Genomic DNA, 21,642 nt, shown 5'->3' on the forward strand with positions numbered 1-21,642 from the left:
ACACCGACGGACTCGGACGACGAGCGCATGTCGACGGCCATGTCGTCCTGAGAGACTCGCGAGTCCTGCAGGCTGCCGTTCGGGGCCGAGCTGCCCGTCGGTGTGGTGCTCCGAACGGGTGCTGCGCCGCCTGCAGGCCTGCGTCGGAAGGCGGTGTTGCTGCGCGTGCGGTGCTTGCTGCCGTTGCGAGAGGAGCTCGCCGCGTCGTCGTCGGCGAGCGCGTGCTGAGAACGCTTGTTATGGAGGAAGCCTTTGATGTTGTCGGGCACGATCTTGTCGAAGAGCGCCTGGCTGCTGCTCACGCGCCGAGCATTGCGCGCGGCCTTGGCAGCTGCCTCGTTGTTCGAAGCTTCATCGATGATCGCTGCGAGAGGCGGCGCAGGGCTTGCACGGCCGTCGCTGGCGTTGGGGAAGAGCGCTTCGTAGGCAGACATGTTGCGCTCCTCGTCGAGAGCGCCGGCCTTGAATGCGTCGATCGGTACCTCGGTGTTGCGGTGCGTGAGCGTGTCGGAACGCGACTTGACCGCCGGAGCCTTGATCTCGACTGGCTCGCTGACGCGCTTGTCCTGCGCCACCTCTGGCGGCACAGAGGGAAGCGGCGGGGCCTCGGGCCCGCGAAGGGTGACCAGACGCTTGACGAACATCGAGCTTGCCGCACTCGCGTGAGACGTGAGATCGACCTGGCTTGAATTGGCCGTAGAGAACGTCGAGCCAGCCGGCGAAGGCAGGTTGCTCGAGAAGATCGACGCGTTGTCGCGGACGCTCAGCTGGTCCAGAGGCGGCGGCCGATTGAGGGCCTTGAAGATCGCGGCGGCACTCGGACGCTCGTCTTGGTGGCGCATGGCTGCACTGACCATCTCGGCGACCGGCGCCGAGAGCTCGTCGGCCCAAATCGGCAGCTCGACGCCCTCCTTGAGCGTATCCATGATGCGGAGTGGGAACAGGCGTGCCCAGAGGTGGAAGCGCGGCAGCGTCTCCTCCGACGGATCGAGAGGCCAGAGAGGCTCAAGCGCGTCGTCCATACTCTCGTCGAAGGAGAAGTTGAACGGGCAGACGGTGCTCGAGCTCGGTCTCTGCGGCGCGGGAAGCGTGCGGAGCAGGAGAGCTAGGCTGCATCTCCAAGTGATCAGCAAGCGAGCTGCAAGGTCAGGGTCGTGTGCGACTTACACGCAGCAGCCCCAGGACCAGACGTCGGACTTGATGCCCCAGCCACGCTTGAAGTCTTCGTGGCACTGAGCGATCCAGCGGGCAGACGGCACATCTGGCACCCAAGTGCTGTTCGAGACGTAGTCGTCGAGCACCGATCGCGCGTAGCCGTCGGCGGAGAGGTAGCGGCCGGCTGGACGGTATGTGTCAGTGACTCGTTATCAGGCTGGGCAATTCTTGAGCTCACCCTGCAGCAGGACCTCGGGCGCCTGCGCGATGGACATGTCAGCGTCGTCTAGGGTAGCAAGGCCTCGCTGCACGCACCATGAAGTGAGGCGAGCCGGTGAGCGAGCCGAGTCCTTCGCAGACGAGGTCGGACGTATAGTCGCTGAGCGACAGACGGCCGTCCTTGATCAGCGCGTCGACCTCCTCGACGATGGTGGAAGACTCCTTCGCCGTGACGGGCAGGCGGATCCATCGCCGCGTAGCACCAAGGTCGATGAGCTTGACGACGCCGGTCTTGGCGCAGCGCATGAGATTCGCCGGCTTGAGGTCACCGTGCACCAGGCAGTGAGCGTGCAAGAACTGCGAAACGGTGTCAGTTGCGCACGATGGCTTGCACGGCCACAGCGACCCACCTTCAGACCGGCTGCGACTTCGCGCGCCACGCCCTCGACCTGCTCGACGGTCCACAGCCCACGGTTCTTGACCCAGCCGCGCGGTGTGAGCATCACATCGAGGTCAACGAGGCGCTCGAAGACGAGCAGGCGCGGCAGCGGCGGGCCGCCAGCCATCGGCTGCGGCGTCGCTGCCATGGTTGCCTCTGCGCTGTCGATGTCGCCGCACAGCTTGGCCAGCTCGCAGCTCTGCGTCATGGACACGTCGGCGATGAGGCGCACGAGGTGCGTGTGTCGCTGACTGAGGCCCTCGGCGGCCGCGGCGGCCTGCAGGAACTTGAACATGCGCAGCTCGCCGCGCACGATGCGCGTGTGCTTCTGGTCGGGGTCGATGTAGCGGCCGCTCGACAGAAGCACGTCGGCAGCCTTGGCCTCGGCACGGCCGGGTCCGCAACGCGGGAACTCATCGTAGGAGCCAGACGTTGGCGTGCGGCAGACCTTGACGACGATGACGGCCGGCAGACGGCTGCGCGCAGCGGCAGTGTTCGGGAGCGGCACTGAGTTGCCGGCCGGCGATGAGTTGACGGAGCGCGCGCGCGCAACACTGGCTACGGCGTCGTGCTCCACAGCCTCTTGCAGAGCACGTCTCGCGACGGCCGTGCTGAGGCTCTTGGAGCTCGTCTTGCGCTTGAGCAGCTGCGCGGCCTCCTCTTGCGAGGCTTCGGCCAGGTTTTCGACGGGCTCGCGCTCCATGGCGGAGCTTGTGCCGCTGGGCACCGAGGCGTCATGCGCAGAGGCGGCCTGTGCGTCGGCGTGCGCCGCCGCGACGGGCGTGTCCGGCGACCCGTTTGGCATTGATGCGACGAAGACGTCGCCGCGCTGTGGGAGATGCGGATCAGCAGCACGTCGGACGTCAGGGCCATTCTCGGCTCACCTCATAGCGAAGCGCGCATCCAAAGGCGCCAGTTCCAATGGTCGCCGCTCGAGCATCAAACGGCGAGCCCTTGCGCGTGTAGCGCTGCATGGTGGGCGCCTCGGCGCCGCTCTCGCCAGGCAGCACGAATGCGAGAGACGTCGGTGGGATCGGCAGGTTCAGCCGGTCCAGCGCTGCAGGCTGCGGTGCGCGCTTCGGATCGACTGCTGCCTTTGCAGACGTGAGCTTGGCCGGCGATGGCGGCCCGCTGGCGGGCGCCACCGCTCCAAGCTCGAGACGCCGGCTGCTCGGCGATGTCGTGTCTGCCGCGCTGGTGGGCGGCGTGCTGTGCGGTACGATGGACGACGATGACTCAGACGGATTGCTGCAGAGAGACGACGACATGGCCTGGTCTTCGGCGGCGACGGCCTGGCGTATGGGAGAGATTAGAGGCGAGGGGTAGGGACGGTGAGAGGGTGGATTGAGCTGGTTCGGAGCGAAGTCGAGCTGCCGAGGCCGGCCGGTACTTGAGGAGGCCCACGACACCGCGGCGTCGGGCTGGCTTGCGCGCAGGCCCGGTGGCGGAAACGCCTCGCGCAACGGCGACGAGGCGGGAGCGCGGAGGGCAGAGTGGAAGTACATGGCGGCGGGTGCGGCCGGCGCATGAACGGGGGAGGGATGAGAGGCGGGAGCGCCGCCGACAGCGGAGAGGCTCGAGCGTGATGGCGGACCCGGCGTGCGGCGCCGGCGCCCTCCGCCATCGCTGTAGGGCGCCGGCTGCAGCTGGCGGCCAGATCGGAGAGGGCCCATCAGGACCTGAGCGGCTGATGAGACAGACGCGGAGGAGGAGCAGCCGTCGGGTGCAGACGCAGGGCAGCGCGGGGGCCGCGGGGGCAGCGAGGAGCGAGGGCGGTGAGGGCGTGTGCTAGGCCTTCATTTGCCACGCGGCCCGGCGACTGGACAGCAGAAGCCGCCAGCGAACGAGTTCAGGTGGTTCGCCTGTTCCATGCTGTCCCATTAGGCGTCGTTTGAGGGGCGCACGGCAGGCACGCGAGCCGTGTAGCACGGCGGCAGTGCGGAAGAGGGGCTGCGCGACGGCTTCGCTCCTAGACGTGGAGGAAGAGATGGCCGCTGCCGCCGCCTTCGCGCCTCTTCGCTCCAGAGACGGACGCTTGGGCCTGCCCTCGCGACCTCATCAGGGGGCTCGAGCGCGCCGCGGCGCATGGTGGCGAGGCGCTCTCGCGGCGGACCAGAAGCAGGCCGATCCCTCGTGATGCACCGAGCTGTCTTCATGCGAGTCGTCAGAACGGCGCGCTTGTGTAAATGAGGAGGGGCTCGTGCGAGGGCAGGACGATGGAGCCATCGACGGGGTCTCGTGACTCTCGGCTGATGATGAGCCCGACGTTCTCGCACGGCAGAGCAGCAAGCACCCGTGGACCGCAGCGCAGTCTGCGAGCCTGCATTGCTGACGATGACGAGGTCATCGTCGATCGGGCAGAGCGCCGCACGGCTCGCTGGCGCAAGCCAAGGCCGCCTCGTGGCGGCGGTTGGCGCAGCTTGCCGCGCAGGGCTTGGGCTGCCATCAGGTCGGACATGACTTGCGGGCGCTGCCTCGGACCCTGGCCCGCTCAGCACTTGCAGGCACGGCCGTTGGGCGGATGATGGCTTGCGATCGACGGCGGTGCTCAGGGGGCGGAGGCAGGCCGTGGACGTCGGCTCCGCCAGCATGTCGCAGCGGTCCTGCCACGTGACCCGACGCGCCGGCTCTTGGCGACGCGCCTTGCCTCGTTTCATGCTGGCGCGACGCTGCGTCTGCCGGGAGGTGCGCCCTGGCGCGCATGATCAGCCGTTGAGGCGCCACGCGCCCCTGGCTGGCGAGCACGCGGCTGATCCTCGACGGCGGGCGGAGTGACGCTGCGGCGCTGAGTGAGCAAGCGCAGCGGGCAGAGCGAGGGCAGTCGAGTGGCTGCGGCGCCGGACAGCAAGCGTGGGAGCCGCGGCCGTGCCCGCCATGCAAGGGTCGCCGCTCGCCCGAGCTTGCGCGCCGACGAGCGCACGCCGCACGCCGCGAGGCAACGCGAGGCCCATCGGGCGGCATCGTCCATCGCAGCTATCGTGACAGCGCAGACGCGAGCGCGCCTCGAGGCTAGGCGTAGCGCCACCTCAGTGCGCATGCCGACGGCGCGGTCGTGCGCTCAACTTGCTGCGGCGGCGCCGGCCTCCCATCGCAGCGCAACGTGCGGTCGTCCGTCCCGCTTGCTGCGGCGCTCCCACCGCTGCAGCGCGCGCCGGCGCCGGCCGCCTCTTGGCCGGCGCGGCCCGAGCAAGTTGCTGCGTGCTCCATGCATGCTGAGGCGAGACGGAGATGGTGTGATAGGGGCGTGCGCTTCTCGGCACCTTGCGCTCGCTGCGTCGGCGGCATTGAGGCGCGGCGAAAGCGACGGAGCTGATGCTCGCGCGGCTCGCAGCCGGAGTCCGGCTCTGCGCTTCGAGCTGGCGCGCCGCAGCATGTCAGAAATGCCAGGGGGACGTGGGAGACGGGAGGCAGCTGCGAGGCGGCCCCAGAAACGCAGAATGCCGAGGCAGAACCGAGAGGGCGCATCTCGCCGCTGGCAGCGTTTGGGCGTCATGCAGAGCCAGCGTCGGGATGGGGATGGCACGGGCTAGCGCCGGCGCGGCCCTACGACCGCACCCATGCTGTTGGGGGCCCGATGGCGACAGGTGCCGTGCGCGCAGCATTAGGCATGCGGCACCTTTAGGCCGTGCCTGCCGCTGACACTAGCAAAGTGTAAGAGGCCGGCTGCGCTGCTGCAGAGCCAAGGCGGGATGCAGCGACGGCGGCGCGCAGGGGCGGCCGAGATGGACGACAACGCGCTGCGGTACGTCGAGCCACGTACCGCACGCGCTCGCCCTCGGGGTGCGAATGGGGGTACGGCCGTGTGCGAGGAGACGACGTCCGGGGAGCGCAGGCTGCGTTTGCGCGGCTTCTGTGGCCCCTGCCTGGAGCGCCTGCTTCTCCGCGTCGCCGAGGAGAGGCCGCAGCCAGTGCGGTGCGCCGCAGCACGAGCATCTCAAGCCATCTGGCGCTCAGCCTCCTGCCCTGCCGTCGGCGCAGCGAGCATCTGCTGCAGGGTCCGGCGCCGCCGAAGCCAGACGATGGAAGCCGCACTGATCGCGGCGTCAGATCTTGCGCACGGCGCCGAGAGGGGCAGGTGCGGCGGCCGCCTGGGCGAGGCCTGGCGGTGCTGGCGGGTGCGGAGGGGGGCCGCGAGAGGCCATGCCGGACGCAGCAGCGGTGCCGCACACACAGATGGCGTGCCTGCGCGCCAGACGAGAGCCACGGCGCGCGCCGCGCCGCGGCGGAGCATCAGCGGCCGCAGCGCTGCGCATGATGTGCGTGTTGTGCCGGGACGCGTCGCAGCGGCTGCCCTGGTGCTGTGCCGGCCTGCCTCCTCGGGCGCCCTGCCGACTGCTGCTGCTGCTTGCTGCGCTGGGAACAGCAGCAGCGCGGCGCCCTGCCGGATGCTGCTTTCCTGCCCGGCCTCCTGCTGCATTCGCTGCCGCCCCGGCGCGCGTGTCGCTTGGGCGCGCGACGCGCCTCGCTCTGCTGCAGCAGGCCGTCGCGCCGCGGCAGAGGCGCGCCGCGCGCTCTCTGCTGCTCCTCTCGCGGCGCCCCCGTTCATTTACGCATAGGCTCAGCTCGCCGAGGCATCGCAAGTGCGCCCGCCTGTCACTCCACCGTCCTCGTCGTCCCAGCGTCCGCACCGCCAGCATCCCTTCCAGCTCCCGTCCGCTCTTCATCCGCTCGCTCGCCCCTTCAGCCGTGTTCTCATCGTCGTAGTCCCGTGTCGCGCCACTCTTCATCCGTCCCGCCGTCCCACCACCACCACAACCTCTGCATCCGTCTCCACACCTCCTCTGCGGCCGCTCGACATCCTAGGCGCCCCACCCTCCTTCACCCTCCGCGCCCGCTGAGCGCATCCGCACCCCGCGCGCGCGTGCCCCGAGCGGCAGGCCGTGGCCGATGTCCGTCTCGCTCTCCCGCTCCACCTCGTGCTCGCTCTCGCCCTCGTCGCGCACCTCGCCCACCTGCGGCCTCGCGTCGCCGCGCAAGCTCTCGACGCCGCGCCAGCGCCAGTCGGGCTACATCTCGGCCCGCGGCACGCCGTCGCCCGGCGCTGCCCACACCGTCGTGACCGTCGCCGCGCTGCTCGCGGCCGAGTCGAGCCTCATGTCCGGCGCCGCCACGCCCTCGCGCCCGTCAGGACAGGCGCGCATGGCTGCTGGCGGCCCGGCGACGCTGCCGCGCGCAGCACCACTGGCCTCGCCGCTGCCCAGCGGACGCACTGCCTCGCCGCGCACCGTCGGCCGCGCGCCGCGCCGGCGCCAGGCGTCTGCCAACGCTCGCGCGCTGGCATCCGCCGCCAGCCACTGGACGCCTCGCGCCCGCGGCGTCACGGCGGGCAGCGCCTCGGACGACGACAGCAGCTCGGAGATCGGCGAGCCTGCCGGCGATGTGTCGCCCGACCAGGCCATGATCAGCCGCGCGGCCGTGCCGCTCACAGAGGACGCGCTCAACGCCAGCTCGGCCTTCAGCCAGGCGACGGCGGGCGAGCGCTCCGCATCCGACGTGCGCCAGTCGCGCCGCATCGCCACGCGCGCCTCGCTCGCGGCGATGAACGACGGTGTGCTTGAGCGGCGCTTCTCGACGCAGGTCAGCATGACGCCGCCAGCTCGCTTCGGCACGCGCGTCGACGAGTCGCCGTTCGATGCGCATGCCACGCTCGCCGCGCAGCCCGCCACCGGCCTGCGCAAGCCGCCGTCGACCCTGCGCTTTGGCGAGGCGCGGCAGTCAGGCATGCCGCGGTCGCATGCGTGCGAGTCGCTCGTCCCGCTCGGCGCCACGCCCGCCAGCTCCAGCGAGATGGGCCGGGGTCGCAGCTGGGAGGGCGGCATGCGTCGGACCTGCCCATTGCCCGCTACCTCTGCACTTGGCTCGCGGATAGCCATCAGTGCGGCACACCAGGCGCCCAGGCGGAGCGACGCCGGCACGCAGACAGCACTCCGAGCTGCTCCGCCGTCGCCGCCTGCCCACTCGAGCCATGTGCGCGCCCAGACTGAGACGGACTCTGCGGGCAGCAGCGTCGCAGCTCGGCGACGGCGTGCACCTTCCTTCTTAGCGCCTCTGCGCGAGCCCGTCTCTCATCGGGCCATGGAGCTGGACTCGGACACGGACGCCGACGAGGCGCCGCCACCGAGTCCCAGCCCGATGGGCGACCTCGCCTTTCCGGGCACACTCCGCGCTGGATCCAGCGAGGACGAGGACGGCGGCGTGCTGCAGCCTGGGTTCCGGCCCAGCAGCTCTGGCTCGCGGCGGTTGCAGGGCAGTCGCAGCATGAGCGTTGGCCAGCAGTCGGTGCCGCAGGGCCTCGGCCTGACGCTGGCCTTTGGCATGACCAACCTGCCTGGCCCGTCGCGCTCCTCCACTGCGAGCAGCTTTAAGTCATCGGGCAGCGCGAGCACAACCACCATCGCGAGCTCCACCAGCAGCGCAGCACTCGAGGCGAGCGCCTCCTCGCCGTACAAGACACCCTTCAAGCGGCGCGCCGGCGGCGATGCGACGCCGGTCCACATTGACCGCGCACGCTCGTCGTCTTCCGGCTCGTCGGGCTCGTACGATGCCGACAGCGTGCCAGTCGGCAGCCGTCGCGCCTCGAACGGCGGCAGTGTCTCTGCAAGCCAGTCTCTCTTCGGCTTTGCCGGCAACATGGCTGCGCCTCCGCACTCCGCTAGCGAGACGCGATCGCTGGACCGGGACTCCAAGCGTCGCTCCACAGGATCCATGCAGCCTCCGCTTACCCTGACGTCCCGTCTCTTTGGCTCCGGCGCTGAGCGAGCCGACGGCCCATCGTCTTCAACACCAGCATCGCGCTCGGCGCGGTCGAGCATGCCGCCAGTGCACGACATGCCCAACTCGCGACGAGCTTCCGTCTCTTCCATCTCGTGGAGCAACTGCGACTCGCCTGCTGGCGGCGCTGCGTCCAATGAGTTTGACGACAGCGGCGTGGGCTTCAACACGCCGGCGGGTAAGGCTCCCGTCATGCTCGGGCTTGGGCCGCTGGGTCGGCAGCTTGGACTTGGCTCGGCACGTCAGGGCTCCAGTGCCAAGGCACCGCGCTTCGGCGGCCTGGAGTCGTCAGAGTACGAGGCGAGCCCGGCGAAGGCAGCTGCAGCGCGCCGAGAGGCTGGCTTGCAAGGCGTGCCGGCAGGCAGTCACCCGTTCAGCGTCCGCGAGCGATCAAGCTTGGCCAACGAGGCGCGGCTCAGTGACAGCAGCAGCTCAGCGGCCAGCTCGCCAGCGCCGTCGCGGCTCGGCGCGCGCAACTTGAGCGTGCCGGAGGGCCTCGGTAGCCCTGCTCGGCACATTCCCGACGGCCTGCCGCCTCGCGACGCTCTCTCCGTCGGCAACTTCCCTCTGCCCGACGACCACGCCCTGCCTTACCTCACGCCACAGAACTTCAAGAACGCCAAGCCGCTGGCCACCGCGTTCCTCTCGACCGGCCTCGTGTCGAAGCAGCGCGGACGTGCGCAAGGCGACATCGTGCCGCCGCTGCCGCCCAACTTTGCTGCCCTCGGCGCTGCATCTGTCGGGAATGTCACGGGCGTCAGCGCGTCTGCGAGCGGCACGGCGCTGCGCGAGATCGTCGCTGCGGCAAACGCAAAGGCCGCAGCGGCCGCGCCAGGCACAGCACTGATGCCTGACACGCCCGTCAAGAAGATGCCGGTCGAGGCGAGCCACGTCAAGGCCACGCTGCAGCCGCCGCCGTCGGTCGTCCGTGCGCCTCCGGTCCACCTTCTCGGCGCGCCTCAGCAGAGTGCGCAGCCGGCAGCCAGGATGCGATACTCGCCTGCCCTCGACTCTGCCTCCAGCAGCAGCGGCGCGAGCGCGTGCGGCGGCGAGTCGCCGCTGCTCTTCGATGCCTGCGACAGTCCGACGCTCAACTTGGTGTCTGTCAGCAACTCGGGCGGTGACCTCGCGGCTGCAGCAGCGGCAGAGACAGGCTGGCCCGGCTTCGTCGATGACTCTATCCGCGCGCGCCGCTCGCGCCACGTCGGCAGCAACTCGCAGCTCGGTCAGGCCTTTGTGCCTCTTCCGCGCACCGTTTCGCCGCCTCACGGTCTTCGCTCAGACGCTCCGCTCGAGCGTGCGCCGAGCTTCGGGAGCAGCCTCGATACATGCGGCGGCTCGCCTCTCAGCGACGGGCCGGTGAGCCCGAGCATGCAGGCGCAGCTCAGCAGTGCTCGGATTCCCGCAAGGGCAGCGCGAGCTCGCAACACCACCTTTCTGGCACCGGGCAGTGCTGCGTCGTCCTCTTCTGCCGCGCCGTCTCCGTCAGGTCAGGCAACGCACCTGGAGGAGGCGCGCTCTCGCTCGCCCGGGCTGCCAAGCTCCGGCAGCGCCTTTGCTGCGAACAGCCTCGGCCCGCACAACCCTTTCGCCCGGCCGCCCCTGCTGCGCAGCAAGACCGGCAGCCGTCCAGCTCTGATTCTTCCTGGACGCGCAAACTCGTTCTCCTCGACGACCGACCAAGCCACGCTGCGATCGCTGGCGAGTCCGACGTTCGGGCCCGGCCCGATCCCTACGACGCCCACGCGTAACGGTGGGCCGATCAAGTGGTACGAGGGTAAGTGCAGGACGAGTCTCATTCCGTGCAAGCGCTCACGCTCTGCATCCTCTCAGCCGCACAGCTCGTCACGACGCCGTCTCCGTCGTCGCGCCGTCGCACTGCAGAGGCGCACGCGGCAAAGCGTGGCAGCATCAGCGGCCGGCTCGCCAAGGGCAGCCGCCTGAGCCACGGGCCGATCTCGGTCGACGCACTCTCCAAGGACGCGCCGAGCAAGACGCGCGGCTCGCTCTTCCTGCCGCAGGCTCCGAAGTCGCCGGTCGTCAGTCCGTTCGAGACCCGCTTCACTGTCCAGTCCGTCCTTGGCCGCGGCGAGTTCAGCGAGGCGGTCAAGGTTGAGGACCGCTCGACTGGCTGCGTGTACGCGATCAAGCGCATGAAGCGTGCCTTCACGGGCCCGCGCGACCGCCTGCGTCGTCTCGAGGAAGTCGACATCCTGCGGCATCTGTCGTCTGTCGAGACATCGGCCGGCGTCACTGGGCATTCGAACGTCATCTCGCTCGTGGATGCCTGGGAGGAGGGCGGCCACCTCTTCGTCCAGACCGAGCTGTGCCCGTTGGGCACGCTGAGCTTCTTCCTCGAGGGCTACGGCAATCTCGTCGGCCAGCTCGACGAGCCGCGGCTCTGGAAGGTGCTCACGGAGCTGTCGCTGGGCCTCGGCCACATCCACAGCCACGGCATCCTGCACCTCGACCTCAAGCCGGCCAATGTCTTCATCACCGAGATCGGCACGCTCAAGATCGGCGACTTCGGCCTGGCGACGCGCTGGCCGCCCGTCGAGCCTTCGGTCATCCTTAAGGGCGCCGCCATCGACTCGACCGACGCAGCGAGCGCGCCCGACTTCATCAAGCCGACCAGCCTCGGACAGCGGGCGCGGCGTGGCAGCAAGGGTCCCAACGTGGAGCGCGAAGGCGACCGCGAGTACCTGGCGCCGGAGATCATGTTCGAGGCACACTACAGCCAGGCTGCCGATATCTTCAGGTGAGTCGTCTCCCATCTTCCAGGCGAGACTCTCAGCTCACCCTGCACCCACACAGCCTCGGCCTGATCATGCTCGAGGCCGCCGGCAACGTCGTCCTGCCCGACAACGGCGAGGCGTGGCAGAAGCTGCGCAACGACGACCTGTCCGACGTCGACCTCTCGAACTTCAGCGTCTCACTCGTGCGCCTCATCAAGACCATGATGAGCAAGGAGCCGCACCGGCGGCCCTCAATCCAGTCCATCCTCGCGCACCCGGTCGTCAAGGCCGTGCAGGCACGCATGGCCGAGGGCCTCATGGCCTCCGAGCTCGACCAGCTGCCGGAGTTCGACCTCGCCGCCGCTGATCTGAGCTGCTCGGTCGTGCCAGACGTCGACGACGAGGGCGACGCCGACATGGCCGGCACCGGCGCGGGACCGAGCAGCGAAGACATGGCGCGCTCGGGCTCAGCATCCTCGTCGTCATCGGCCTACAGCAGCGGCGACGAGTCGCGCGTGCTCGACGTCCGCGGCGCCCTCATCCAGGAGCCCGAGGACTTCCTGCTCCACGTGCTGTCGGCCGATCCCGACCCCGACGCGCGCGAGCGCTGCCGCGAGGAGCCGAGCCCGTGGGCCTTCGACATTGCGGCTGTGGACATGACGCCGATCAAGGTGCACGCCGGCAGCTCGACCTTCTCGGGAGGCGTCGGCCTCGGCATCGACGCGAACTCTCCCTTTGCCATCCACTTCACCTGCTCGCCGGGCCATGGCGCCGGCGCCGAGCCGCCGCACACCTCATTCGCCGCCTCGCCGCTGCGCAAGCAGCACGACTGCTTCTCCATCGGCAGCACGGCCGACGCGGGTGCCATGGACCTCGACGACGACGACGTCTTCCACGAGCCGTGACTCTTGTACCCTCCATCCTAGACCTTTGTGCGACGTATTCCCAATCATAATCAGTCCGCGACCATTGCAGAGTGTAATTACGAGGGCAGCAGCAGGTGATCATGTAGAGAGGCGGGCAGGTATGTAGCAGGCAGGGGTGTGGAAGTCGTCAGAGCGCGCGTCCCGGCCGCTCTGCGTCGAGCGAGCTGGCAGACGACGCCGCGGCGGGGTCTGAGATGTGCGAGTCGCGGTTTGCCGCCGCCGCCTGGCCGTACTGGTACTCGCCCTTCTCGCTTTCGAGCGGTGCGGGCCGGCGCTTCGACGGCAGGAGCGCAGAGATGAGGTCCCACAGGACTGGACGGAGGGTCAGCCAGTGAGCACTGCAGCGCGCCAGCACTCGACGCACCCATGAAGAACGTGAAGATGATCGGCAGCGCGGTGACCACGAGCATCACGAAGCCGACGATGACACGCGGCAGCGGGTCGAGGCCGGCCTGCTCGGTGAAGGCGACGGCGACGCCAAAGCTGGCCATGCGGCAGAAGGTAAGGACAACATACACCCAGTCCGACTTCTTGTCGCGGCCCGGGCGGAAGACGAGAAGGAGCACGAAGAACACGAACTCGAAGACGAGCAGCCCGACGGCCTGGCGGAAGCCGTGGCCCTGCGCGAACACGATCCAGCAGGCGCGGATGATCGACCAGAGCACGAAGATGAAGGCGAAGTAGAAGAACGTCGGGCGGTAGGGGTGTGCCATATGGCCCCAGCGCTTGGCGGCCGTGCTGCCGAGCTCAGGCGAATTGCCCTTGCCGTAGTAGAGCGAGTCGGAGCCGGCGCGGCGGCTGTGGAGGAGCATCGGGACAAGGAAGGCCGCGCCGACGAGCAGGAAGAGGCCGAACGAGAGGCCGGCGACGAGATGCGCCGGCCACGCGGCGCCAAAGTACCACTGGTAGAAGGCGAAGAGCGTGAGGACCGGGAATGTGACGAGCCAGAAGCGGCTGAGGAACGCCGGCAGGAGCACGCCGAGGAACTCGCGCGGCCGAGTGACACGGCGCGACCAGTGGCCGGCGCGAGTCGTGCTGTTCTTGCGCGTAAAGAAGCGCACGGCGAGGGCGATGAGGAAGGCGAGCAGCAGCGCGGCAAGCACGATGCCCAGAAGGATGCCGATCGAGGTCAGCACGGTGAGGAAGACGTTGCCGGGCGCAATGTTCCGGTACTGGGCAAACGTGCCGATGTCCGACGTGTGGTCGCTCTCGCCCGTGATGATGGGCAGCGCCGTCGTATCGTCGGACGTGGCCATGGCACCTCCGGGCCCGGTGTTCGGCGCGTACTGTTGCCGGCGCGCCAGACGGCTGCCGACAAGCTCGGCGTGCGAGGACAGCGGCTTGAGATACGTGATGGCGCGCTCGGCGAGGCTGCGCGCGCTCAGGCCGCTGAGCAGGCCGCCGCCGCTGACGCCCACGCCGCTCGTGCTTCCTCCGTCGGTGCCAAAGACGGTGGTCTGGCGCCCGACCTGCGCGATGAGCTCCTCTCCGAAGATGCCGCCCGAAAGATCGCCGGCGCGCGCGCGCGTCGCCGTGATCGAGCGCTGCAGCGGCGCGATGTTGACCAGGCCCAGTGACCAGGCAAAGTTCAAAGCATACTGGATGTAGACGATCGGGTAGTTGAGGCTCAGCAGCGAGACGACGGCCGGGTGCTGGATAGCGAGCATCACATCAACGACGCGCCACTGCGCTGCGCCGACGCTTTGCGCGATGAACGAGTGCAGCAGCGAGGCGAAGAGCGCAAAGAGCGCCAGGCCGACCGTGGCCCACTTTGCGCCGGACTGCCGCGCGGTGTGGCCGTTGGAGAGCGTCGCCTGCACGCAGCCCACGACGGTGTTGGTGTTCGTGTCGGTCAGCTGCACTGTCGCGACTGCCTCGAGGTCGGGCACGCGGTAGGCGATCTCGGGAATGCGATCGAAGAGCGCAGCGGGGACCGGGAAGATGCCAGATGCTGCAGAGTACACAGCGCATCAGCAGAGACCCTGTCGCAGCCACAAGAGTGCTCTTCCTCACCGCTGAAGTCATACTGTGGCAAAGGGCAGAGGAAGCCGGCTGCCACGTCACACAGGTTGATGCCTGCGGTGATCTCGGCCAGGCCGCCGTACACGTCGAGGTTGATGGAGACGCTGACGTCCAAATTGTCCTGCGTCGAGGCCGCCGAGATGCTGAACTCGAGCGTCTGGTTGTCCGGAAAGAGATTGAGCTGCAGGTCCGTCACCAGAATTGCGATGGGCGTCGAACAGTAGGCGACCGAGGAGGTCCCTGCGTCATCGTGGTCAGTGATGGCCAACCTCGTCAAGGGCGCCGGCCGGAAAGCATGCCCCATCGTGGAGCTCAGCGCCAGCGCGCTGGAGCGAAGCGGGCTTTGCCTTGCCTTTGAAGTTTCTCATGTCTCACTCGTGGGCACAACTCACTGATCTCGCGAGTCCCACCGATGCCCTTGGCCTCAGCGCCCGGCAGTGCCGCCGCGAGAGCCAGCGCACCGACGGCCAGAGCGCTGAGCAACGAGCGCTTCCGCCCCGAGCGCGCAGGTCGCCGCGCTGCTGGGCCCTCCATCGCCGAGCGCGACGACGAGGCAAAGACGTTGGAGAGCTGCATGCTGGCGACTCTGCTGGTGTGGAGGAGCACGGCGCGCGCGAGAGGAGGCGAGATGGAGCGCGCGGAAAGGGCGCAAGGACGGCGCGGCGGGCCTTTGGCTCTGCCTGGAGAGGCGACGCTCGCAGAGAGGCTTGCTGGACGGCGCGGTGGTGGACGGCGAGGGGAACGGAGCGGCGGGCCAAGGTGGGATCGACGTGCTGAAGAGCAAGTTCGCCCTCGCGCCGCACCCGTGCAACGGATCGCGGCTGCCGGGCGGAGCGCTGCTGCTGGGCGAGCAGCGTTCGCCGCGCGCGGCGGTGCGGCATCTTGCAGCGGCACGGCGCCTGCACCGCCCAACAAGGCACCGCAGCCGCACAAGACGCCGGCGGCGCATCTCGCTCGAAGTGGAGCAGGGCCAAAAAGAGCGCCGCCGCGCCGCGGGAAGATGATGCGCGGGCGCCGCCTTGGCCTGCGGCTGTCAAAGAGGACACAGCGGCCGTGCCGCAGCGGCGCACCCCTCGCAGCTCCCAGCAGGACACTTTGCGCGGTGTGGCTGCGGCGCCGCCTCGGCGGCCGGCCCGCCTCCTCTGCTCTGCGTGCCTGCGTCATCAACGCCAGCCAGCACGGCTCGCAAGACGCACGGCGCACAGCGCAGGGGCGGGCTGCCCTGGAGCCGCTGCTGTCGGCAAAACGGTCCGGCTGAGCCCTGCGCCAAGCATACGGCTGGTCGGAGTCAGCGGCGCAGCGCGCAGCCGCAGGGCAGCAGCGATGCAGCATGGGCAGCTGTCCGCTGCTGCTGCGGATGTGTGCTTCGGCGCCGGCGCAGCGGCACCTCAAGGCGCCGTGTGAGCTCCTTATGAGCCGCCGGGGACAAGCCACCTCCTCGGCGCTTTGTTTGGCTCGAGGTCCCGCAATGCGCTGGGAGCAGAGCCAAGAATGGGACGTGGGAGCGCATCCAAGTGGCGTGAGCGTGCCGCCCTTCCCCACACTGGTCATGCTTGGCGGTGACTCTCCCTCATGCTATTGCGGCATCGGCCTCGCGACGAGGTCCAGCACAGCGGACCACATGTGCGCCGAGGCGAGCACGTAGAGGTAGCGGAACCAGACCAGCTGCGAGGCGTGCTTGCGCATCGCCAGCAGCGTGCGCACGTACTCGAGTGGCGACGAGAGGAAGCGTCGGGCGCCGTCTTGAGCCAGGGTGCTCGAGAGATGCCGCAGCAGCGCGCTTGGCAGGCCGAGGTACTTAAGCGCCAGCGGCAGTGTGCGCAGCGCATAGACCGGCGCAGAGAGGTGCGGCGCAGCGGCATGCAGCGCCACATGATTGGCGTGGCCGGAGACGCCTCGGGCATCGAAGGTGATGATCTGTCAAGGGTCAGCGCAGGGATGCATGCTTGCTGATCTGCTACTCACTGCATCGAGCTTGCCGCCTATCCTCTGAATGTGCTGCTCGACGATATTTGCGATGTAGAGCGGGTCCCACTGCACCTTCATGCCGTCTTGCAGATGTCTGTGAGCGAGCGGTGAGCCTCTGTCCTTGATCAGCGCTGCGAGAGGCTCACGGGTCATCTGTGCTCCAGACACGCTTCTCGTCCACGCCGAGCACGCTGTACGCCTGCTTCAGCTCCTCTCGCCGCACAGCGCCAAGGCCGTCGGCGTTGCCTGAGCTGTCGGTCAGCAGCGGTCATCTCAGGACTCATGCAGACGCACCCTCGCTCAGGCAGAGCCCAAAGACCTCGGTGCGAGACGAGAGCGCATGGACGACTGGCGCGAAGAACATCACCTCGTCGTCCGGATGAGCGGTCAAGAGCAGCACACGGTGCCACTGAGGAGCAGTCAGTGGTTGCACGTCCTCCACGCTCGCGTGCTGCTCACGTCGGCACTGCGCGGCACCAGTCAGCGAATGCAGGGTGCAGCCACGCAGACGGCTCACGGCTTCTCGAGGCCACGGCTGACCGTCAGCGCGAGCCACGCCAGCGCCAGCAGCGCGAGGAGAGCGCCGAGCAGGCCTGGGCGTCGCCTGACGCGCCGCAGGGCCCCTGGGAGCACCGGCATCGCGGGGATGGAGGAGCAGCAGCTGCAGGAGGCCACGTGGACGTTGCAGCGCGTCACTGACGTGGAATCAGCGCACTTTGTGCCTTTGCTGCGCAGCCGGGGTCTCGCGGAGCGCCAAGCGCTGGGCCCCGGGGCGTGGCTGTGGAGGCGCCGTAGGGCCGGGCGAAGGAGGTCGTCGTGGACGCGCAGCAGAGCCGCCGCGGCCGCACGTCCACGCGCAGGCACAGCGGCGCGGAGTTGAGGCGGTGCAAGATCTCGACTGCCAAGGCGCGGCATTTGTATTCGCAATTTGTAGTCGCGCTTAGCGCCGCGCCGCGCGTCATTACTCTCGATGCGGTCATGGGCATTCGCCCAGCGGGCTCCCAAAAGCTGCCCGCGCTGCGCTCTGACGTTGGACGCAGCGGCTGACGGGCATCCCTCAAACCATCCTCCAGCCGCCGCTTCATCTTTGCTTCACGACCACATCCATCCATCAACCTACGTACTAGCGACACCTCAAGCGACGCTCCGCGCTCCATCCTCAACCAACGCTCTACCCCGTCTGAGCCACCACTCAACACCGCCAAGTCCCTCCCCTACTCTCCTCGACATGCCGGCGCTCGCCACCGCATCCGAGATGCACATGCTGGAGAAGAGACAGTCAGGCTACTGCCGCGATGCATTCGGCAGAATCTACCGCTGCAACCGCGGCCTCGGAACGGGTGGACGTGCCGGTGTCGGTGAGTCCAGCGACGAAGCGCGTGGCGAGACGGGAAGTGCGGAGGCGAGGGAAGGCGCGACTTGTGATGCTCTGGCGGCGCTTTGGCCAGCATGTGTGGCGAGCTGTAGTGTGCGCTTGCGCATGAACAGCACGAGCACGAGCGCAAAGGGCTGGACAGCGCGCTCTCGGCGCTGCAGCCTCTTGCAGACCTGCGATGCTCCGCCTCTCACCCGCCTCCCCGCTCGCTCCCTGCTGACGCTCTGCCTGCAGGTGTTGCCATCGCCGTCTTCGTCATCTTCCTCATCCTGATGCTCGCGTGCTGCGCCCGCCGCCGCCGCCGCTCGCAGGGCTACGTCTTCCGGCCGAACACGACGACGACGGGCCCGGCGCCCGGCTTCGCGCCCGGCGGCCAGGGCAACATGTACGCCGGCGGCGCGCCGCAGCAGGGCCAGTTCTACGGCAACCAGGCCTACCCGCAGCAGGGCTTCGGGCAGGGCAACTACGGCCCGCAGGGCGGCGCGCCGTACCAGGGCACGCCCAACGGCGGCGCCTTCTCGTACCCGCCGCCCAACGACGCCAACTACAAGGCGCCCGAGGGCCCGCCGCCGAGCAGCGGCCAGTACGCCGCGCCCAACGCCCCACCGCCGAGCTACCAGCCGCCGGGCGCCAACAAGGAGGTGTAGGCGAAGCGTGATGCTGCCTCCGTCTCGCTGCTCTCCTCTTCCTCGACTGTCCGGCTCTCTTGATTCCCCTTGCTGCTCTGCGCGTGCCTCCGCGCCTCACTGTGCCACACCCCTGTAACACTGCTCGCTCGCTGCACAATTCCCACTGCTCGTACATCTGCCGTGCCCGGTGAGACGTGAGCTCTGCGTGAGATGCGAGAGAGAGAGAGGAGCGCCCTGCGCAGAGGGCGCCCGCGGCCCAGTCCCACGGCATTCGGGCTCGGCGGCGCGGAGGCTGCAGCATGATGCACATGCACGGCACCGATCACGCGCATGCAGCGCGCAAGCTCAGCGCCGTCGACGCTGCAGATCATCGCGCAGAGCGCTGAGCGCGCAGCGCAGCGACGCAGAGAACGCCTCGCCTCGCCTCGGCTGCTCTCGCCGCGGCCGTGGCGCAGCCAGCCACCAGAATGTGCAAACCCCCTCGTTCTCCGCCTGCAGCTGGCCCTCGCTTGGCTGCAGCCTGGAAAAAGAGCGGGGAGGCTCAGGGTTCATGGGACGCCCTCTGCTTGGCGCGGCCGCGCGTGAGGTCCGGCCTGCTCCTCCTCGCAGGTCCGCAGATCTTGGCTGCACGCTCTGCTGCTCCCAGCGAGCTCCGCCGCAGCGCTTCTCGTTGTGCGGCGGCTGCGGCAACTTTGTTCTCTGCTCTTCGCTGCCTCGCGGCCGTCTTTCCGCTTATCTTCAGCGCCGCGTGCCTTGCGAGCCGGCGCTTGCTGTGTGAGAGGGCATGAGATGGCGCAGGCGCAGATAGGCGGAGGGCGGCGGCGGGCGGACTCTCAGCGCAGGCGCGAGTCACGCGGCGAAGGCACGCCGGCAGCACGGCACGGCGCCGCGCCGCGCCGCATGCCGCCGCGCCGACAGCGCGCCGCGTGCATCATGCGGTCACACAGGCGGCGTGCCTGCGTCTCTGGGCGGCCCGCTGCCCCAGACGACGATGGCTCCTCGCCGGCCCGCTCATCTTCTGGGTGAGGTGCTGCGTGCTGGCCGCTGCGGCTTTGCTTCGTCACCACCACCACCTCCAGCATCACCCACCGTCTGTCCGTCGCTGCTCTGCACGCGGCACCCCTGCACGCCCGTCCGTCTTCTCCGCGCCTCCGGGCGGACTGCTCAGCATGAAGAAGAAGGTGCGTCTGCAGCCGGCTGAGCGCTGCCGGCGATCTTGCGCTGATCCTCAGCCGCCAGATTCTTCTCATGGGCCGCTCCGGCTCGGGCAAGACGTCGATGCGCTCGCTCGTCTTGTGAGTGCCGATGCGGAGCAGTCTTGGTGCTTCTGCACTTTGCGCTCACACTCCAGCAGCTCGTCGTACCGGCCGAGCGACACGCGGCGCCTGGGCAGCACGCTCGACGTCGAGCACTCGCACGTGCGCTTCCTCGGCAACCTCGTGCTCAACCTGTGGGACTGCGGCGGACAGCAGGCCTACATGGACTCGTACCTCGACTCGCAGCGCCACCAGGTCTTCTCCGCCGTCGGCGTGCTCATCTACGTCTTTGACCTCGTCGGCGAGGACGGCGCGGGCGAGGAGTGGGAGAAGGACGTGCGCTACTACAAGTGAGTGGCTGCTAGCGGGGCATGCGAGTGATGATGCTGTGAGGGAAATGCTGGCGCTGGCCAAGGCAGGAAGAGCAGCTTGCGTCGGATCTGGCAAGAGCGATGCGAGGCAGTTGCCAACGACGGGCAGCGCTGAGCCTCGCGAATGCGCGAAAGATGTGGGCTGTTGCCTGCTGCATCCAAGTCTGTGGAGGTTGCCGTACTGAGGCTGAAGGCTACTGTGCCGCTGGAGGCTTCTGTGCTCCAGACTGGAGGCTGCAGCGCTCCGTTCGCTTTGCGAGGCTCCACACGCCGTCCGCCCAGATGACAGGAGCCGCCGCTGACTATCGCCGCTCGCCAGGGACTGCCTGGCTGCGCTGCGTGTGCATAGCCCAGACGCGCGTGTCTTCTGCCTGCTGCACAAGATGGACCTCGTCGACTCCTCGCGGCGGCGCAGCGTGTATGCTTCACGCGTCGCTGAGCTGAGGCGGAAAAGTGAGGGCAAGGCGATCACGCCGTTCGCGACGTCGATCTGGGACGAGACGCTCTACAGGGTGAGTGTGGCAGGACTCGAGCTGCAGGGTAGCGCGCTGACGCCTGGAGCAGGCATGGTCGAGCATCGTGCACACGCTCATCCCGCAAGTCGGCGTGCTGGAGAGCCACCTGTCGCAGTTCGCGCAGGCCAACAGCGCGACCGAGGTCGTCGTCTTCGAGCGAAGCACCTTCCTTGTGATCAGTCGGACGACGCAGGGCGGCAGCACGCTGCCGGTCGGCGCCTCGGGCTTCGCACGGCCGACAGGCCTGCCGAGCGAGGACGACGACGACATGGAGGGCTTCCCGGAGGAGCGCAAGGGCGACGACAAGGGGCGCCTGAATCCTGAGCGCTTCGAGAAGATCTCGGAGCTCATCAAGAGCTTCAAGCTCTCGTGCTCGTGAGTGTGGCTGGCGCGGCGCTGCGACAGCGGGAGCTGACTGTATGTCCTCTACAGCAAGCTGCAGTCGACGTTCCAGGCCATCGAGCTGCGCACGCCGTCCTTCTCGGCCTATCTCGACGCGCTCACGGCCAACACGTTCATCATGGTCGTCGTCGCCGACCCGCGCATCGGTGAGTGCTGCGCTGCACTTTACCGCGTCCCGCTGCTGACGCCTCATCTCGCAGAGCTCGCGGCGATCAAGCTCAACGTGCAGAGCGCGCGCGAGCACTTCGAGAAGCTGCCCGCGCTCAACATCAACCGGTAGCCGCGCCCGTCTCGCTCCGTCTGCTCATCCATCGCTCTCGCTCCGCTCCCCACACGCTGCTCCCGTCATTACCCAGCATTGTATTCTAGCATCCACCATCACACTCGTCATCGATACACTGCTTCGTCAGAGTTGCGCCGCCGCCTCTTGCCGTGCAGGATCTTGCAGCGTGCGGCAACGCCGCCGGGCGTGCGGGTTGCCTTGCCTGCGTCGCCGAGATGCTGCAGAAAGCGAGCATACAGGTGTTGAGTGTAGCCTATGCGCCGCTCCAGTTCTGCGTGTGCAAGCCGGATGGCTTCGTCCTCTTCTGCCGTCCATGGCTTCGCTGTGTATCCGCCGCGCTTTGTCGACGGCTTCGGAGCCCATGGTACCCGCTCCTGCACGGCGCGCAGGTTGCGCAGGCTCTCGCGCCACTCCTTTGTTGCAGGTAGCCGCAGGTCTATCACTGGATCAACGCCGCTGAGACCGAGGCTGTAGTCGAGGTGTGGCAGGCCAAAGAACGCCGGCTGCACGCCGTGACGAGGAGCACGAGCGGCGAGGCGGCCGGTCCAGGGCAGCACGACGACGGGATCACGGCCG

At 68.5% G+C, this 21,642-nt stretch overlaps 6 protein-coding genes across 6 annotated transcripts; 3 read left to right on the top strand and 3 right to left on the bottom strand.

Annotated features, from left to right (window-relative positions):
- Positions 1-351: 351 nt before the first annotated feature.
- Positions 352-3,318, bottom strand: FA09DRAFT_325817 (kinase-like protein; the record flags this gene model as incomplete). The annotated part of the gene is made up of 7 exons (XM_025741180.1): positions 352-399; positions 483-1,110; positions 1,168-1,339; positions 1,394-1,415; positions 1,471-1,731; positions 1,785-2,642; positions 2,698-3,318. 7 exons carry the CDS (start codon positions 3,316-3,318, stop codon positions 352-354), a joined length of 2,610 nt encoding a protein of 869 aa, XP_025597732.1.
- Positions 3,319-7,060: 3,742 nt separating this feature from the next.
- Positions 7,061-12,286, top strand: FA09DRAFT_319828 (hypothetical protein). The gene is made up of 3 exons (XM_025740956.1): positions 7,061-10,361; positions 10,418-11,342; positions 11,399-12,286. Exons 1-3 carry the CDS (start codon positions 7,211-7,213, stop codon positions 12,222-12,224), a joined length of 4,902 nt encoding a protein of 1,633 aa, XP_025597733.1. The 5' UTR covers positions 7,061-7,210; the 3' UTR covers positions 12,225-12,286.
- Positions 12,287-12,384: 98 nt separating this feature from the next.
- On the bottom strand, positions 12,385-14,744 carry FA09DRAFT_284858 (TRP-domain-containing protein; the record flags this gene model as incomplete). The annotated part of the gene is made up of 4 exons (XM_025739878.1): positions 12,385-12,557; positions 12,610-14,196; positions 14,259-14,507; positions 14,660-14,744. Coding segments are annotated over 4 exons (2,094 nt in total), but the record flags the coding sequence as incomplete, so codon positions are not given.
- Positions 14,745-15,842: 1,098 nt separating this feature from the next.
- FA09DRAFT_339452 (LmbE-like protein) lies at positions 15,843-16,874 on the bottom strand (the record flags this gene model as incomplete). The annotated part of the gene is made up of 6 exons (XM_025744221.1): positions 15,843-16,184; positions 16,233-16,329; positions 16,382-16,481; positions 16,530-16,644; positions 16,695-16,701; positions 16,753-16,874. 6 exons carry the CDS (start codon positions 16,872-16,874, stop codon positions 15,843-15,845), a joined length of 783 nt encoding a protein of 260 aa, XP_025597735.1.
- A 191-nt stretch (positions 16,875-17,065) lies between these two features.
- FA09DRAFT_361263 (hypothetical protein) lies at positions 17,066-18,418 on the top strand. The gene is made up of 2 exons (XM_025745330.1): positions 17,066-17,593; positions 17,845-18,418. Exons 1-2 carry the CDS (start codon positions 17,206-17,208, stop codon positions 18,255-18,257), a joined length of 801 nt encoding a protein of 266 aa, XP_025597736.1. The 5' UTR covers positions 17,066-17,205; the 3' UTR covers positions 18,258-18,418.
- A 600-nt stretch (positions 18,419-19,018) lies between these two features.
- FA09DRAFT_343597 (ras-related GTP-binding protein A) lies at positions 19,019-21,198 on the top strand. The gene is made up of 7 exons (XM_025744608.1): positions 19,019-19,420; positions 19,479-19,534; positions 19,594-19,845; positions 20,186-20,378; positions 20,431-20,756; positions 20,814-20,929; positions 20,984-21,198. The coding sequence occupies exons 1-7, from the start codon at positions 19,409-19,411 to the stop codon at positions 21,061-21,063; spliced, it is 1,035 nt and encodes a 344-aa protein (XP_025597737.1). The 5' UTR covers positions 19,019-19,408; the 3' UTR covers positions 21,064-21,198.
- Positions 21,199-21,642: the final 444 nt, after the last annotated feature.

Source organism: Tilletiopsis washingtonensis, assembly GCF_003144115.1.
Source record: "Tilletiopsis washingtonensis strain MCA 4186 unplaced genomic scaffold FA09scaffold_13, whole genome shotgun sequence".
NCBI lineage: Eukaryota > Fungi > Basidiomycota > Exobasidiomycetes > Entylomatales > Tilletiopsis > Tilletiopsis washingtonensis.